Below are 19,628 nucleotides of genomic sequence, written 5' to 3' on the forward strand. Positions count from 1 at the left end.
ATATTCAATCAATCCCTATCTCAGTCTGCTGTGTCCACATGCTTCAAGATGGCCACCATTGTTCCTGTTCCCAAGAAAGCTAAGGTAACTGAACTAAATGACTATTGCCCCGTAGCACTCACTTCTGTCATCATGAAGTGCTTTGAGAGACTAGTGAAGCATCATATCACCTCCACCCTACCTGTCACCCTAGACCCAATTTGCTTACCTCCCCAATAGGTCCACAGACGATGCAATCGCCATCACACTGCACACTGCCCTATCCCATCTGGACTAGAGGAGCACCTATGTAAGAATGCTGTTGATTGACTACAGCTCAGCATTTAACACCATAGTACCCTCCAAACTCATCATTAAGCTTGAGACCATGGGTCTCGACCCCGCCCTGTTCAATTGGGTCCTGGACTTCCTGACGGGCCGCCCCCAGGTGGGGACAGCGTGGTGAAGAAGGCGCAACAGCGCCTCTTCAACCTCAGGAGGCAGAAGAAATTTGGCTTGTCACCTAAAACCCTCACAAACTTTTATAGTTGCACAATCAAGAGCATCCTGTCGGGCTGTATCATCGCCTGGTACGGCAACTGCTCCGCCCACAACCGTAAGGCTCTCCAGAGGGTAGTGAGGTCTGCACAACGCATCATCGGGGGCAAACTACCTGCCCTCCAGGACTCCTATAGCACCCGATGTCACAGGAAGGCCAAAAAGATCATCAAGGACAACAACCACCCGAGCCACTGCATGTTCACACCACTATCATCCAGAAGGCGAGGTCAATACAAGTGCATCAAAGTCGGGACCGAGATACTGAAAAGCAGCTTCTCTCTAACATAGAGAGGCTGCTGCCAACATACAGACTCAAATCTGTGGCCACTAAATTTAATAAATGGATTTAATAAAGGTATCGCTAGTCACTTTAAATAACAGCACTTTAATAATATCTAAAAATCCTACATTACCCATCTCATATGTATACACTGTATTCTATACCATCTACTGCATCTTGCCTATGCCGCATGGCCATCGCTCATCCATATATTTATATGTACATATTCTTATTCATCCCTTTACATTTGTGTGTATAAGGTAGTGTTTGTGAATTTGTTAGATTACTTGTTAGATATTACTGCACTGTCGGAACTAGTTTCAACACTCGCATTAACATCTGCTAACCATGTGTATGTGACCAATAAAATTTGATTTGATGACACTGGGCCAAATGGGACTCCAGATCACAGCTGGTTGTGATACAGCCCGGGATCGAACCAGGGTCTGTAGTGACACCTCTAGCATTGAGATGCAGTGCCTTAGACCGCTGCACCACTTGGGAGCCCCAGAGACTATAATGATGTGTAATGAGCTGAGATAATGGAAAAGCACATTAACAAATTAAATACATTCAGCAGCTTCTTGGAATCCTATGTGATTGTTAAGTTCTTTCCACAAACTCTACGACTTAATTCATCTTCCTTTTTTACCCATAATTCCCTCCTTCGAGTCAGGAAATCACACAATTATACCAAGAAAGAATTTTTTATTTTTTTTGCAAAGAACATTAAGGGTAATTTATTAAGATCTTCAAATTATGCCAGGTGCAGAAAACAAAAGCCAGTCCAGTTCATTTTTTAAATCAAGTGGCAATATTCAAAGTAGTACATTCAGCCAAAAGAACGAGAGAAAATAAATAAATGAGAGGAAAATAAATGAGAAAATGGTGATAAAAGATCTCTGAGGGATTAGAGGTGTGTGTGTGTGTGAGAGAGAAAGAGTGTAATGGTAGAGATGAAGATTCACAGTTACCAGTAAGAGGGGCAACAGGAGGAAGTGACCTGGTACTCTGCTTCGTATAGTTGTAGGCTTTGTTTCATGGTTATCTTGCTTCTGGCGAACAATGGGAGACTGAGTGCTCTTGGTATAGTGCATCTTTTCACATATTAAGTTGTTGCATTTACTTCATGGGCTCTGTATTTCAGCTGCATTCAGACAAGGGAATTACAGCAAAGTCTGTGTGTATACAAGTATTTTAATGTGTGTCTGTGTATGTGTGTGTTTTTAGATGCATGTGTGTGTGTTTAGATGTGCGTTTGTGTGTGCACCAGAGCCACGACATTACCTTGGTGTCACCTCACTGCCCAGCACATAGGGAATTGTGGGTAGTTTTAATTAAGCACCGCTGTGGCGGTAGAGGCTAATGTGGGTTAAACACAGCCCAATTCTCCTCTCCCAGCTTTACACTCTAATCTGTGAAAATTACACTATAGCTCTCCAATGAGACGTTTACAGCAGACTGCTGTTGCCTACTAGTTCTATGCAGGGCCTGTAGTGTCTAGATGTTCAACAGAAAGCCTGTAGTATCTAGATGTTCACCTTATGGGTGTGGGGTGCTGAGGCAGTGACTCTCTCAAGCTCCGTCCAAGAGGAATCTAGGCTAGGGCGATGGGACCACTGCAGGTGGAATATCCATATTCTACAGTGCATATCCACTCCTCCCACTCTCCACTGCCACCGTCTGTCAGAGGTTTTGATGTCTTTTTTTTCTAACGCCGCTCTCCCGGCTGTTTCTATTACACACACACACAGAACGTCTCACACACACACACACACACACACACACACACACACACACACACACACACACACACACACACACACACACACACACACACACAGAGAATCTGGAGCAGCAAGAGCCTCTTGCTGTGATAAGTGCCCAATGTCAGTGCTGGCCTGGAGCAACAGGCCACACACAGAACATGTGGCCTCTCTCTCTCTCTCTACAAACACACACAGGACATGCCTCAATTTCAAATCCATTTGTGCCACACTAGGATAGAGACAATCATTCCCATTGGTTGGCGCAGTATAAATCATAGGACATTGATCCAATCACAGGACAGTGGCGCCACCCCGTTACATCACCCGCCTCTTATAGCAACCACTAGCAGCTTCCTGGGGCAATTAACCTCAAAATACTCATATTAGGTCAGAGGGGGAAGGAGAGACAGGAAAGATAGAGACACATGGCAGGAGAGGATAAAAGAAAGAAGGAGACATCTCCCATTGCTCTATGTGTCCATCAGTTGTTTTTCATCATCGCTGGCTAATTGCCTGTCGACAAAGGTAGCACTCAGCCCTGCTGTCCCCCAGTTACATAAGAAAGGGCTCCTGTGGATAAGAACAGGGAAGGAAGGAAAGAAGGAAGGAAGGAAGGAAGGAAGGAAGGCAGGAAGGCAGGAAGGAAGGAAGGAAGGAAGGAAGGAAGGAAGGAAGGAAGGAAGGAAGGAAGGAAGGAAGGAAGGAAGGAAGGAGAGATAGAAGGAGAGGAAAATAGACAAAGGGTGAAAGTGGGAGACAGGAGATGCAGGAGAAAAAGGGACAGAGACAGGGAGGAGCATGGGACGAGAAAGGGTATAGAAAATGAGACAGACGGAGACAGAGAGGGAGAGTGTGTGTGACAGCTGTGTGTGAACGAGATGCCCGGAACCAAGATGCCCGTCACACACCACCGGGGGGCACTTTCAGTGAGTGCGCCATGCAGCCAGACTTGGGGGACAGAAAACAATGCAACACACGTCACTGCATCAGGACAAAATCACAACCTTGTCCGGGCTGCAAACATCCCCTCTCTGTAATGTCAGTGAAAGGACAGTGACGCAGTGTCCCTCCAACTAGATAATACTCAAACCCTCCAATCCTCTAAACCCCAGGATCTAACCTTCCACAAGTCTAGTTTCACTTTTAACCCTTGACCTTGTCAAAGAGTTAATTGAGTTGCTGATAAGTGAGAAACTCGTACCCCAAACAGTCTTGTCAACCATGATAAATGGATGCACAGAACACTGCATTAGAATAGAGAGCATTACCAGACGCATTGTAGAAAAAGCACCTAGCTGTTGTAGTGTCTTTCTACATACTGTGACTTGTTCTGTGTAGAACCATCATGTAAATGTCAGCATGTTGTGGATGTCAAGTGGCTCTATAGCTCTGGCTCAGTGGTGGGTTAACGTTTGTCATTGGACAGAATGAATGGAACTGACCTGACCGTATGGCCAATCAGAACACAGGAGGTCAAAGGTTATAAATGAATGCACAGGCGTAATGGTTCCCCCTGAGTTTAATTTGTGTCTCAGACTCGTTCAGTCCACTAGTTGTTAGAGGTGTCATCATCAAATAATTCAGTTGTTTTGTTTCAGATCATGGTGCTAAAATGTATGACGCCACCTCTACTTTTAAACATCTCTCTGTCCTAATGGCAGAAAGCCAACAACAAAAAACATTTTTAGTTTCCAAAAAGCGAGATCGGTAATTGGTCTGATGTCCTTTCCAAAAGCACCATGTAGGCCAAGCCTTTTACCTTCAGTCAGAACACTGCTATACTAAAACACTGTTTAAAGGGAATCGCTGCATTTGGGTTCTTTGGAGCGGACACACAAATGCAAGCTTGATGACCGTGTATTATTTTACCACACACACACACACACACACACACACACACACACACACACACACACACACACACACACAGTAGTTCGCTGAGATAGAGGATGAGTGAGCAGTGGCTTGTTGTGTAGGGCTGGGATATACTGACGCTCTGAACCAATGGGACTTCCTGAGTTGTATGAGTGACAGTCACTCTGACCGAACCAATTTAAGGTTCCTCAGATCACCATGGCAATGGAATGATTTAGATGTATTTACAAAAAATGCCCTTTTCCTGACATCGTTTGAAAAAGAATGGAAATAAACGTGGAATTTCGCTTTAGGAGCAGCTATTACAGGAAAGAAAAAAGTCTGATATAATTACAAAGAAAAGAAAACATTTCCATTGAGGATCATGTCAATAACAAACTGTATCACAGTATCCCCTTTCCAAATAAAATAAAACATTTTTTGTTCACATTTGTATTTTTTTCCCAGTATACTATATCACACAGTGATAACAAAGAAAGGAGAAATCTACAGCCACGTTAGCTTCGTGCAAAAAACACATACACTGGCACGCTGCATAGGCAAAGATTAAAGCAAAACAATGCATACAAAAATATAGAAAATCTCCAATGCAACTCAATACCTCACTGAAAACTAGCTTCCTGTCTTTGTACAACAATTTCTCCACCAAACAGCATCTCTTTCACCAAATGGTCACTTCTGCAACATTCTATTTGTGTTTTTGTCTTCGTTGTTTTTTAAGACCAATGGCCTTCCATACAGGAAACCATAGAACCAAAAACAAAATACGGTTTCTATAGTATGTCATTATGATGGTTAGTCATAATGATATTCAGAATAATTATAATAACAACAACATGTTGAATGATAGAAAACTAGTACAATAAAAGCATATCAAATACATATTTCCTGTCACTTTTAAGACATTCCAGCATTTGCTCATAACTGTTGGTGACAGGTTACATACGGTAGTTTGGCATACTCAGCAAGCCATGCCCAGAAGGATGCTAGGGGTCGTGCTCCCCTGTTCAGACGTTGCATGCATCATCCAATGGTTGTGTGCCACATCATGGACTGTGCCATGGGACACCAGATTGGTGTAGCATATGATGTGGTTAGCTGATACGTAAAATAACTACTCAGATTTAGGAAGATCTGGCACGCGCCAGCAACGCCTGGGCAGAGGAACACGGCTTACATCTCTTGCAAAAGAGAGGAGGGGTTTCAGGTTTCAGGATGCAGTGGAACCGGTCCACCAATGGGATACATTGTATCTGGGTGGGGGCGGGGGAAGGGTGGGGTTATACAGAACAGCCCAAACTGCAAACCGACGTGCTCAAGACCAGGTCAGCACACAAGTTCAGTTCAGCACTTGCAAACACATGCAAAGATATTTCATAGTTTTAAGATTCAGTCTTTTTCTGTCTTTTTTAGTTTTTAGCAGTCTCTCGCTTTCTTGTTGTGTGTGGGTGGAGCACTGAACCCCACTGGCCAACTATGGGCTTCTTACTGAAACCACAGACCAATTGTTGGGCTTCTTATTGAAGGCTGTGACAGCCAGTCCAGATCTCCTGCTTCACATTGATAGAAAAGATTGTTTGGACGCCTCAAGACAAAAATATATTGATACATATCAAATGGTCAGGGGGCAGGCAGGTAGGGGATCGACATGATGCCATAAGGCCAAGACAGAGGGGTTACACAGCAGTAAGAGTTCAAGTCATGAAAAAAAAAACATGCAGACAGGTTTAAACATATCAGAGGCCAAGGGAGGGACGAAGAGATGGACAGGCTTAACATATCAGAGGCCAAGGGAGGGACGAAGAGATGGACAGGCTTAACATATCAGAGGCCAAGGGAGGGACGAAGAGATGGACAGGCTTAACATATCAGAGGCCATGGGAGGGACGAAGAGATGGACAGGCTTAACATATCAGAGGCCAAGGGAGGGCCGAAGAGATGGACAGGCTTAACATATCAGAGGCCAAGGGAGGGACGAAGTGATGGACAGGCTTAACATATCAGAGGCCATGGGAGGGACGGAGAGATGGACAGGCTTAACATATCAGAGGCCAAGGGAGGGACGAAGAGATGGACAGGCTTAACATATCAGAGGCCAAGGGAGGGACGAAGAGATGGACAGGCTTAACATATCAGAGGCCATGGGAGGGACGAAGAGATGGACAGGCTTAACATATCAGAGGCCAAGGGAGGGACGAAGAGATGGACAGGCTTAACATATCAGAGGCCAAGGGAGGGACGAAGAGATGGACAGGCTTAACATATCAGAGGCCATGGGAGGGACGGAGAGATGGACAGGCTTAACATATCAGAGGCCAAGGGAGGGACGAAGAGATGGACAGGCTTAACATATCAGAGGCCAAGGGAGGGACGAAGAGATGGACAGGCTTAACATATCAGAGGCCAAGGGAGGGACGAAGTGATGGACAGGCTTAACATATCAGAGGCCATGGGAGGGACGGAGAGATGGACAGGCTTAACATATCAGAGGCCAAGGGAGGGACGAAGAGATGGACAGAGAAACAATGGATGAATCAAAAATCAATGACATTGGTTTCCCTGCTCTCTCTCCCTCTCCTCCTCCTCCTTTTCCTCCTCTTCCTCCTCTTCATCCTCGTCCAGAGACACCACACCGGAGGAGGCTACGTCTGAGACCTTCCTGTGGGTGGCATAGTCAGGTGGGTACACCTCACCATCTCCTTCTCCCTGGCACACGGTGCCCTCGTAGTCTTTGCAGGGCGTATCGTCGTCCTCCCCGGGTGACAGGTAGGTCTCAGAGTAGGTCACAGAGTAGCAGGGCGACTCCTCCCCCCCTGGCCGGCCCCTCCCACCCCCCAGGCTGTTGAAGTCCCCTCCCCCTCTAACCCCCTGCCCCACCCTCTGGAGGCGGGCCAACAGCAGCTCCTCTCCCCCTTGCAGGGCCGAGAGGATCTTGGCAGCCAGCTCGGCGGCGTTACCGTAGTTGTTGCCGCAGTGATGGGTGAGATCTCGCAGTAAGGGGTGTTGCTCGTCGAGGCTGCAGAGGCTGGAGCAGATGGTGTCTGTGGAAGTGGGCGAGGGCCTGTCTCCTCTACCTGCTCTCTCGCAGCACGGCCCCCGCAGACCCAGGTGCTGACACACCTGACTGTGAAGAAGGTCCCTCAGGTAGGGGGGCACCTCTGGAGCGAGAGAGGGGGGAGAAGAGAGACAGTGAGTGTACTGAATGACCCTGCCTATTGTCTTACCATGCCTGATGAGGTCTGGTCACGTGGTCAGGAAAAACTAGGAGCCCTACTGATGAGAGAGCAATGTATTGTTATGGAATGACAGCAGACTGACTTCTCAGGGTAAATCTGGAAAGGGTGGAGGTTATAGGATTCAAGCTGATTCTAGATCTGTGCCTTTGGGGCAACTTCTCACCCATATAAGTGTTACGGAATAAAATACGTCATACTAAATGAAAATAAATTACATTATCAAGCAAAACAAAGCAGTCATATTAGGTGCAGTGGCGTAAGCAATCAGCATAAAAGCATTGGCATCCCCACAATAGTACACACAAACATTCACAAACACACCACACTAAATGTATATTCCACTCACACAACCAACAAACTCATATAGCAACCCCCCCACCCCCTGTCTGCAGCAAAGGAATCAAATTAAACTTGCATGTGGGATATCAAACTGCGCTGGGGAACAACATTTTTTGTGAGAGGATGAAAGTAGGGCACTGGGACAATCAGAGTTTCAGACAGCTTCATCACCACACAGTTAGAGGAGACAGGGAGGTGGGGGGGATGGGGAGAAAGGATGTGCAAGACCTAGAGTAGGGGGTAGGAATAAATGAAGGTATTAGAAAGGAGGACCATGCATTCTTCAGTGATAGTCCAGTTTTATAGGGTAGTATTGGCTCAAATTTGGAAGTTGAAAAAGTTGGTATAGTTTTGGAGGTGGTCTGATTATGATAGTTAGTGTGTGTGTGTGTGTGTGTGTGTGTGTGTGTGTGTGTGTGTGTGCGTGCGTGCGTGCGTGCGTGCACGTGCGTGTACAGTACCCGTGCTTTGTGTTGGGGGCTCGTTGGCGGGAATGAAGTCCTCATCATATGAGTCGTCATTAGAGTCATCTCCATCCACAGACGACCAGGCTCTCAGCTTCGCCTCCGCTATGGCAAACTGCTCCGCCACACCTGAAACACACATTTATTAGACATCAGATTCACCAACATTTAATACACACACACACATACACTCACATACAGGTTAGACATCACTTTAAAAAAAATCAATACACACACACACACACGCAAACACACACATTCACACACAGGTCTGACATCGAGCCCTGTCACTGAGTGCCCATGATTACGCAGGCATATGCTTTTTGATTGACAGGTCTTTTCTGTGGAAGACAGAGTACAGGGATAGACTGACATCACAGCAAGGTTTTAAACCGGAGTGGTCGTAGATCATACAAACATATAAACATGTCACCTGGGTATATATGCAAACACTGCAAATAATTCACACACCAAATCACAGGTACAATGCATTCAGAAAGTATTCAGATCCTTTGACTTTTTCCACATTTTGTTACGTTACAGCCTTATTCTAAAATTGACTTGAACACATTTTTTCCTCATTAATCTACACACAATACCACATAATAACAAAGAGAGAACAGGTTTTTAGACATTTTTGCAAATTTATTACAAATAAAAACAGATACCTTATTCAGACCCTATGCTATGAGCCTCGAAATTGAGCTCAGGTGCATCCTGTTTCCATTGATCATCCTTGAGATGTTTCTACAACTTGATTGGAGTCCACCTGTGGTAAATTCAATTGATTGGACATTATTTAGAAAGGCACACACCTGTCTATATAAGATCCCACAGTTGACAGTGGATGTGCCTGTTAGAGCAAAAAAACAAGGAACTGTCCATAGAGCACCGAGACAGGATTGTGTCGAGGCACAGATCTGGGGAAGGGTACCAAAACAATTCTGCATTGAAGGTCCCCAAGAATACAATGGCCTCCATCATTCTTAAATGAAAGAAGTTTGGAACCACCAAGACTCTTCCTAGAGCTGGCCGCCCGGCCGAACTGAGCAATTGGGGGAGAATGGTCATTCTGACAGAACTCCACCAGAGTTCCTCTATGGAGATGGGAGAACCTTCCAGAAAGACAACCACCTCTGCAGCACTCCACCAATCAGGCCTTTATGGTAGAGTGGCCAGACGGAAGCCACTCCTCAGTAAAAGGCACATGACAGCCCACTTGGAGTTTGCCAAAAAGCACCTAAAGGACTCTGGCCATGAGAAACAAGATTCCCTGGTCTGATGAAACCGATGATTGAACTCTTTGGCCTGAATGTCAAGTGTCACATCTGGAGGAAACCTGGCACCATCCCTACGGTGAAGCATGGTGGTGGCAGCGTCATGCTGTGGGGATGTTTTTCAGTGGCAGGGACTGGGAGACTAGTCAAGATCGAGGGAAAGATGAACGGAGTAAAGTACAGACAGATCCTTGATGAAAACCTGCTCCAGAGCGCTCAGGACTTCAGACTGGAGCGAAGGTTCACCTTCCAACAGGACAACGACCCTAAGCACGCAGCCAAAACAACGCAGGAATGGCTTCGGGACAAGTCTTTGGATGTCCTTGAATGGCCCAGCCAGAGCCCGGACTTGAACCCGATCGAATATCTCTGGAGAGACCTGAAGATAGCTGTGCAGCAATGCTACCCATCCACCCTGACAAAACTTGAGAGGATCTGCAGAGAAGAATGTGAGAAACTCCTCAAATACAGGTGTGCCAAGCTTGTAGCATCATACTTAAACAGACTGAGGCTGTAATCACTGCCAAAGGTGCTTCAACAAAGTACTGAGTAAAGGGTCTGAATACTTATGTAAATGTGATATGAGTTTTGTATTTTAAATAAATGTGCACCAAAAAATTCAAACCTGTTTTAGCTATGTCATTATTGGGTATTGTGTGTAGATGGATGAGGGAAAATTGTTTAAATCCAGTTTAGAATAAGGCTGTAATGTAACAAAATGTAGAAAAAGTCAAGGGGTCTGAATCCTTTCCGAATGCACTGTAACACAATCAGAAATGTGAGATTGGCCTCCGGAGTAGCGCAGTGTTCTAAGGCTCTGCATCGCAGTTCTAGCTGTACCACTAGAGATTCTGGGTTCGAGTCCAGACTCTGTCACAGCCGGCCGCGACCTGGAGACTCATGGGGCAGCCACAATTGGCCCAGTGTCGTCCGGGTTAGGGGAGGGTTTGGCCAGCAGGGATGTCCTTGTCCAATCGCGCACTAGCGACTCCTGTGGTGGGCTGGGCGCATGCACGCTGACACAGTCGCCAGGTGTACAGTGTTTCCTCCAACACATTGGAGTGGCTTGGTGTGTCAAGAAGCAGTGCGGCTTGGTTGGGTTGTGTTTCGGAGAACGCACGGCTCTAGACCTTCGCCTCCGTACGGGAGTTGCAGCGATGAGACAAGACTGTAAATACCAATTGGATACCACAAAATTGGGGAGAAAAGGGTAGTAGGTAGCCCAGCGGGGTGTGGCAGATAGCCCAGCGGGGTGTGGCAGATAGCCCAGCGGGGTGTGGCAGATAGCCCAGCGGGGTGTGGCAAGTAGCCCAGCGGGGTGTGGCAAGTAGCCCAGCGGGGGGTGGCAAGTAGCCCAGCGGGGTGGCAAGTAGCCCAGCGGGGTGGCAAGTAGCCAAGTTGGGTGGCAAGTAGCCAAGTTGGGTGGCAGGTAGCCCAGTGGGGGGTGATAGGTAGCCCAGCTGGGGGGGGGCAGGGAGCCATGTGGTTAGAGCGTTGGGCCAGTAACTGAATGGTCGCTAGTTTGAATCTTCGCACCGACAAGGTGAAAAATCTGCTGATGTTTCCTTGAGCAAGGCACTTAACTCTAATTGTTAATAATGACCACTCTCTGAGGGTGTCTCAGGGAGAGTTGGGATATGCAAAAAACATTTCCAATTCACACATGTATTAATACACACATGTACATGAAATAGCACAAATAAAAACACACACAGGGGACACAGTGACCGTGGGTTTCTCTGTAACTGAGGTGACTCGGCATATGACAGAGCCAGTATTCCGGAGAGACAAACTGACCAATCACCTCCAATCACTGTCACGAGCTAGCCAATCACAAATTACCTCTTTCTCTCCGCTGCTCCAATGGCCTTCCTTTCCTCATTCCTCTCCTCTCTTTTGTATTCCATCCAATCCCTCTCTTTTCTCATTCCTCTCTTCTCATTTATTTCTCCTCTCTATCCCTCAGCCACATGTGTTCCTCTCCTTTCCTCATTCATCTCATTTTCCTTTGCATTTCAATCTCCCTCTTTTTCACCTCATTTCGATTTCATCTCTCTCTCTCTCTTTCTTTCCCCATCCCTCTCATCTCATTTCAATTTAAATTCTCTCTATTTCCCTCTCCGCTGTTCTCTGCTGTCATGTGTTCTGTATTCCTGTGTTGGTTCACACAGAGATCGATTCTCCCATTCATATTCTACTGTGGCTCAGCCTTCACACACAGGGAGGCCCATCCCCCAACACATACCACTAGTCTCTTTCTCCATCTTATACACACAAGGTTTACATCCATGCTGCATACCCGTGTGTGTGTGTGTGTGTGTGTGTGTGTGTGTGTGTGTGTGTGTGTGTGTGTGTGTGTGTGTGTGTGTGTGTGTGTGTTGGTCCATCAATAGAACAACCCCACATGGGCAGAACCACCACTGTAACTCCCATTCAGCTGGCTTAATCTATCATGAGAGCCAGCAAACACACACACACACACACAAACAAATACATACCATATACAGTGCATACATAGTCAAAAACCTTCCAGCACATTTACCCTTGTGCTCTCTCCCATAATTTAAAACAAATCACTTCAACCAAACAGTCACACATTTACACTCTCCCATATACAGTACATTACATTCACTGTAAAGTCACCCAAGCCCAGCTAAAGTTCAAAAGGAGCCAGGGTTCTGACAGAGTGGACAAACACATGGTGATGATGTAAGAGAAAGTGAAGGACAAGTGAAATAACCCTGGGGTCAGCTGGATGTGATGGTGGAATCAAAAGAACAAGTGAAATAACCCTGGGGTCAGCTGGATGTGATGGTGAGATCAGAAGAACAAGTGAAATAACCCTGGGGTCAGCTGGATGTGATGGTGGAATCAGAAGGACAAGTGAAATAACCCTGGGGTCAGTTGGATGTGATGGTGGAATCAGAAGAACAAGTGAAATAACCCTGGGGTCAGCTGGATGTGATGGTGAGATCAGAAGAACAAGTGAAATAACCCTGGGGTCAGCTGGATGTGATGGTGAGATCAGAAGAACAAGTGAAATAACCCTGGGGTCAGCTGGATGTGATGGTGGAATCAGAAGAACAAGTGAAATAACCCTGGGGTCAGCTGGATGTGATGGTGGAATCAGAAGAACAAGTGAAATAACCCTGGGGTCAGCTGGATGTGATGGTGAGATTAGAAGAACAAGTGAAATAACCCTGGGGTCAGCTGGATGTGATGGTGAGATCAGAAGAACAAGTGAAATAACCCTGGGGTCAGCTGGATGTGATGGTGAGATCAGAAGAACAAGTGAAATAACCCTGGGGTCAGCTGGATGTGATGGTGGAATCAGAAGAACAAGTGAAATAACCCTGGGGTCAGCTGGATGTGATGGTGAGATCAGAAGAACAAGTGAAATAACCCTGGGGTCAGCTGGATGTGATGGTGAGATCAGAAGAACAACTGAAATAACCCTGGGGTCAGCTGGATGTGATGTTGGAATCAGAAGAACAAGTGAAATAACCCTGGGGTCAGCTGGATGTGATGGTGGAATCAAAAGAACAAGTGAAATAACCCTGGGGTCAGCTGGATGTGATGGTGAGATCAGAAGAACAAGTGAAATAACCCTGGGGTCAGCTGGATGTGATGGTGAGATCAGAAGAACAAGTGAAATAACCCTGGGGTCAGCTGGATGTGATGGTGGGATCAGAAGAACAAGTGAAATAACCCTGGGGTCAGCTGGATGTGATGGTGAGATCAGAAGAACAAGTGAAATAACCCTGGGGTCAGCTGGATGTGATGGTGGAATCAGAAGAACAAGTGAAATAACCCTGGGGTCAGCTGGATGTGATGGTGGAATCAGAAGAACAAGTGAAATAACCCTGGGGTCAGCTGGATGTGATGGTGGGATCAGAAGGACAAGTGAAATAACCCTGGGGTCAGCTGGATGTGATGGTGGAATCAGAAGAACAAGTGAAATAACCCTGGGGTCAGCTGGATGTGATGGTGGAATCAGAAGAACAAGTGAAATAACCCTGGGGTCAGCTGGATGTGATGGTGAGATCAGAAGAACAAGTGAAATAACCCTGGGATCAGCTGGATGTGATGGTGGAATCAGAAGAACAAGTGAAATAACCCTGGGGTCAGCTGGATGTGATGGTGGAATCAGAAGAACAAGTGAAATAACCCTGGGGTCAGCTGGATGTGATGGTGAGATCAGAAGAACAAGTGAAATAACCCTGGGGTCAGCTGGATGTGATGGTGGAATCAGAAGAACAAGTGAAATAACCCTGGGGTCAGCTGGATGTGATGGTGAGATCAGAAGAACAAGTGAAATAACCCTGGGGTCAGCTGGATGTGATGGTGGAATCAGAAGAACAAGTGAAATAACCCTGGGGTCAGCTGGATGTGATGGTGAGATCAGAAGAACAAGTGAAATAACCCTGGGGTCAGCTGGATGTGATGGTGAGATCAGAAGAACAAGTGAAATAACCCTGGGGTCAGCTGGATGTGATGGTGAGATCAGAAGAACAAGTGAAATAACCCTGGGGTCAGCTGGATGTGATGGTGGAATCAGAAGAACAAGTGAAATAACCCTGGGGTCAGCTGGATGTGATGGTGGAATCAGAAGAACAAGTGAAATAACCCTGGGGTCAGCTGGATGTGATGGTGAGATCAGAAGAACAAGTGAAATAACCCTGGGGTCAGCTGGATGTGATGGTGAGATCAGAAGAACAAGTGAAATAACCCTGGGGTCAGCTGGATGTGATGGTGGAATCAGAAGAACAAGTGAAATAACCCTGGGGTCAGCTGGATGTGATGGTGGAATCAGAAGAACAAGTGAAATAACCCTGGGGTCAGCTGGATGTGATGGTGAGATTAGAAGAACAAGTGAAATAACCCTGGGGTCAGCTGGATGTGATGGTGAGATCAGAAGAACAAGTGAAATAACCCTGGGGTCAGCTGGATGTGATGGTGAGATCAGAAGAACAAGTGAAATAACCCTGGGGTCAGCTGGATGTGATGGTGGAATCAGAAGAACAAGTGAAATAACCCTGGGGTCAGCTGGATGTGATGGTGAGATCAGAAGAACAAGTGAAATAACCCTGGGGTCAGCTGGATGTGATGGTGAGATCAGAAGAACAACTGAAATAACCCTGGGGTCAGCTGGATGTGATGTTGGAATCAGAAGAACAAGTGAAATAACCCTGGGGTCAGCTGGATGTGATGGTGGAATCAAAAGAACAAGTGAAATAACCCTGGGGTCAGCTGGATGTGATGGTGAGATCAGAAGAACAAGTGAAATAACCCTGGGGTCAGCTGGATGTGATGGTGAGATCAGAAGAACAAGTGAAATAACCCTGGGGTCAGCTGGATGTGATGGTGGGATCAGAAGAACAAGTGAAATAACCCTGGGGTCAGCTGGATGTGATGGTGAGATCAGAAGAACAAGTGAAATAACCCTGGGGTCAGCTGGATGTGATGGTGGAATCAGAAGAACAAGTGAAATAACCCTGGGGTCAGCTGGATGTGATGGTGGAATCAGAAGAACAAGTGAAATAACCCTGGGGTCAGCTGGATGTGATGGTGGGATCAGAAGGACAAGTGAAATAACCCTGGGGTCAGCTGGATGTGATGGTGGAATCAGAAGAACAAGTGAAATAACCCTGGGGTCAGCTGGATGTGATGGTGGAATCAGAAGAACAAGTGAAATAACCCTGGGGTCAGCTGGATGTGATGGTGAGATCAGAAGAACAAGTGAAATAACCCTGGGGTCAGCTGGATGTGATGGTGAGATCAGAAGAACAAGTGAAATTACCCTGGGGTCAGCTGGATGTGATGGTGGAATCAGAAGAACAAGTGAAATAACCCTGGGGTCAGCTGGATGTGATGGTGAGATCAGAAGAACAAGTGAAATAACCCTGGGGTCAGCTGGATGTGATGGTGGAATCAGAAGAACAAGTGAAATAACCCTGGGGTCAGCTGGATGTGGTGGTGAGATCAGAAGAACAAGTGAAATAACCCTGGGGTCAGCTGGATGTGATGGTGAGATCAGAAGAACAAGTGAAATAACCCTGGGGTCAGCTGGATGTGATGGTGAGATCAGAAGAACAAGTGAAATAACCCTGGGGTCAGCTGGATGTGATGGTGGAATCAGAAGAACAAGTGAAATAACCCTGGGGTCAGCTGGATGTGATGGTGGAATCAGAAGAACAAGTGAAATAACCCTGGGGTCAGCTGGATGTGATGGTGAGATCAGAAGAACAAGTGAAATAACCCTGGGGTCAGCTGGATGTGATGGTGAGATCAGAAGAACAAGTGAAATAACCCTGGGGTCAGCTGGATGTGATGGTGAGATCAGAAGAACAAGTGAAATAACCCTGGGGTCAGCTGGATGTGATGGTGGAATCAGAAGAACAAGTGAAATAACCCTGGGGTCAGCTGGATGTGATGGTGGGATCAGAAGAACAAGTGAAATAACCCTGGGGTCAGCTGGATGTGATGGTGAGATCAGAAGAACAAGTGAAATAACCCTGGGGTCAGCTGGATGTGATGGTGAGATCAGAAGAACAAGTGAAATAACCCTGGGGTCAGCTGGATGTGATGGTGAGATCAGAAGAACAAGTGAAATAACACTGGGGTCAGCTGGATGTGATGGTGGAATCAGAAGAACAAGTGAAATAACCCTGGGGTCAGCTGGATGTGATGTTGAGATCAGAAGAACAAGTGAAATAACCCTGGGGTCAGCTGGATGTGATGGTGAGAGGAGAGGAGAGGTAAGGAGAGGAGAGGAGAGGAGAGGAGAGGAGAGGAGAGGAGAGGCACAGAGAAAAGTGCTCAGTCACGCCGGCACTAGCCAGGAGCAGAACCTTACTGTGCAAATTAACCTTGAGAGGCTGCACTGCAGGGAGGGAGGCAGACAGGAACAGAGGAAAAAATAGTGGCATAGAAAGAACGGGACAAAAAAACAGAGAAAGAGGAACATTGCACAACATTTTAATACCTCAAGTCATTGCTGCAAAAAACATTCTCAGTCAACTTACCTGTTAAAGTAAAACTAAATGATTTTAATGATAAACCGGGTAGTGCTACTGACCTGCAGCGAAGCGGGCTTCCTGTTCTCCCTCAGTGAGGTCAGAGTAGTTGTTGAAGTCAGACTCCAGAGCTGCGGGGGTGTCAGTGGGCTTACACCAGCCCTTCCACTCTATCAGGTGGGCCACCCTGCCCTGGGCCATGCCTGTGGGCCTCGTCACATGGTCCTTCATCGCCTGGGAGATGCCTAGAGGTCAAAGATTAGAGGGTAAGTGTCACATACATGTAAAGTGTAAAGAGTATAGCAGGCAGTCTTTGTTTTTTGTGTGTGTGTGTGTGTGTGTGTGTGTGTGTGTGTGTGTGTGTGTGTGTGTGTGTGTGTGTGTGTGTGTGTGTGTGTGTGTGTGTGTGTGTGTGTGTGTGTGTGTGTGTGTGAGACAGGTGGCTCGTTACGTGTGGAACAGGACTGACTTTGACGCTGTGGACCCTGACACCACTGACTACCTTATGGGTAAATGATTGTAGTATTCTGTCAATTCTTCTGTGTATTCTGGAAAGCTGAGTATTTGAAGGTCACAGCAAACATTACTGCTGATTCTTACTGTATATCAATAGACAATAGACACTGTGTTTGTGAGCAATGCTCGTATTTACCATGTAATGAAGATCTGGCTAACGCCGCAATCTCTTGAATGGTAAGTGCTCTTCTCGATTTTGGTAACATTTCAACGGTGTCGTCAACATTTACCTGTGAAGGAAAAAACAACCATTACTAAAGGAGGACTCATACACTACATGGATGATGACAAGCAGTGGAGGCTGTTATACAGATGTACTGTACATGCTACGACTACCAAGAAATCCTTTCAAACTGATCTAAAAGAGCACTCATGTTTTCAAGGTAGAGAAAACAAGTGTTTTCATTGTTTTTACACACACACACACACACACACACACACATACACAAACACACAGCATTAATGATATGAAGGGCCATTGCAAGGATATTATGATGAAACTACAGAACAACCTCCATCCTCTCTACTCTCCTCCATTGGTCTGGTATGTCCATCCTCTCTACTCTCCTCCATTGGTCTGGTATGTCCATCCTCTCTACTCTCCTCCATTGGTCTGGTCTATCCATCCTCTACTCTCCTCCATTGGTCTGGTCTATCCATCCTCTACTCTCCTCCATTGGTCTGGTCTATCCATCCTCTACTCTCCTCCATTGGTCTGGTCTGTCCATCCTCTACTCTCCTCCATTGGTCTGGTATGTCCATCCTCTACTCTCCTCCATTGGTCTGGTCTATCCATCCTCTCTACTCTCCTCCATTGGTCTGGTCTATTCATCCTCTCTACTCTCCTCCATTGGTCTGGTCTATCCATCCTCTCTACTCTCCTCCATTGGTCTGGTCTATCCATCCTCTACTCTCCTCCATTGGTCTGGTCTATCCATCCTCTACTCTCCTCCATTGGTCTGGTCTATCCATCCTCTACTCTCCTCCATTGGTCTGGTCTATCCATCCTCTCTACTCTCCTCCATTGGTCTGGTCTATTCATCCTCTCTACTCTCCTCCATTGGTCTGGTCTATTCATCCTCTCTACTCTCCTCCATTGGTCTGGTCTATCCATCCTCTACTCTCCTCCATTGGTCTGGTCTATCCATCCTCTCTACTCTCCTCCATTGGTCTGGTCTATTCATCCTCTCTACTCTCCTCCATTGGTCTGGTCTATCCATCCTCTCTACTCTCCTCCATTGGTCTGGTCTATTCATCCTCTACTCTCCTCCATTGGCCTGGTCTATCCATCCTCTACTCTCCTCCATTGGTCTGGTATGTCCATCCTCTACTCTCCTCCATTGGTCTGGTCTATCCATCCTCTACTCTCCTCCATTGGTCTGGTCTATCCATCCTCTACTCTCCTCCATTGGTCTGGTCTATCCATCCTCTACTCTCCTCCATTGGTCTGGTCTATCCATCCTCTACTCTCCTCCATTGGTCTGGTCTATCCATCCTCTCTACTCTCCTCCATTGGTCTGGTCTATCCATCCTCTCTACTCTCCTCCATTGGTCTGGTCTATCCATCCTCTCTACTCTCCTCCATTGGTCTGGTCTATCCATCCTCTACTCTCCTCCATTGGTCTGGTATGTCCATCCTCTACTCTCCTCCATTGGTCTGGTCTATCCATCCTCTACTCTCCTCCATTGGTCTGGTCTATCCATCCTCTCTACTCTCCTCCATTGGTCTGGTCTATCCATCCTCTACTCTCCTCCATTGGTCTGGTCTATCCATCCTCTACTCTCCTCCATTGGTCTGGTCTATCCATCCTCTCTACTCTCCTCCATTGGTCTGGTCTGTCCATCCTCTACTCTCCTCCATTGGTCTGGTCTATCCATCCTCTACTCTCCTCCATTGGTCTGGTCTATCCATCCTCTACTCTCCTCCATTGGTCTGGTATGTCCATCCTCTACTCTCCTCCATTGGTCTGGTCTGTTAACCCCCTCTACTCTCCTCCATTGGTCTGGTATGTCCATCCTCTCTACTCTCCTCCATTGGTCTGGTATGTCCATTCTCTTTACTCTCCTCCATTGGTCTGGTCTGTTAATCCCCTCTACTGCACTCCATTGGTCTGGTATGTCCATCCTCTCTACTCTCCTCCATTGGTCTGGTATGTCCATTCTCTCTACTCTCCTCCATTGGTCTGGTCTGTTAATCCTCTCTACTCTCCTCCATTGGTCTGGTATGTCCATCCTCTCTACTCTCCTCCATTGGTCTGGTCTGTTAATCCTCTCTACTCTCCTCCATTGGTCTGGTCTATCCATCCTCTACTCTCC

At 46.7% G+C, this 19,628-nt stretch overlaps 1 protein-coding gene across 1 annotated transcript; it reads right to left on the reverse strand.

The window, feature by feature from the left end:
- Positions 1-1,531: 1,531 nt before the first annotated feature.
- Positions 1,532-17,623, reverse strand: LOC115163880 (protein FAM131A-like). Its single transcript, XM_029716091.1, has 4 exons — positions 17,449-17,623; positions 16,859-17,041; positions 8,501-8,632; positions 1,532-7,622 (listed from the first exon to the last, which is right to left on the reverse strand). Exons 1-4 carry the CDS (start codon positions 17,516-17,518, stop codon positions 7,006-7,008), a joined length of 1,002 nt encoding a protein of 333 aa, XP_029571951.1. The 5' UTR covers positions 17,519-17,623; the 3' UTR covers positions 1,532-7,005.
- Positions 17,624-19,628: the final 2,005 nt, after the last annotated feature.

This window comes from Salmo trutta, chromosome 26, assembly GCF_901001165.1.
Source record: "Salmo trutta chromosome 26, fSalTru1.1, whole genome shotgun sequence".
Taxonomy (NCBI): Eukaryota; Metazoa; Chordata; class Actinopteri; order Salmoniformes; family Salmonidae; genus Salmo; species Salmo trutta.

Excerpts from the sequence above, each read along its gene's own strand:
- LOC115163880 (XM_029716091.1), bottom strand. The coding sequence starts at position 17,518 with ATGTTACCAAAATCGAGAAGAGCACTTACCATTCAAGAGATTGCGGCG. Across the intron at positions 8,633-16,858 it reads GGAAGCCCGCTTCGCTGCAG|GTGTGGCGGAGCAGTTTGCC; the intron begins GTCAGTAGCACT and ends TGTGTGTTTCAG. Across the intron at positions 7,623-8,500 it reads GCCCCCAACACAAAGCACGG|AGGTGCCCCCCTACCTGAGG; the intron begins GTACTGTACACG and ends CTCTCGCTCCAG.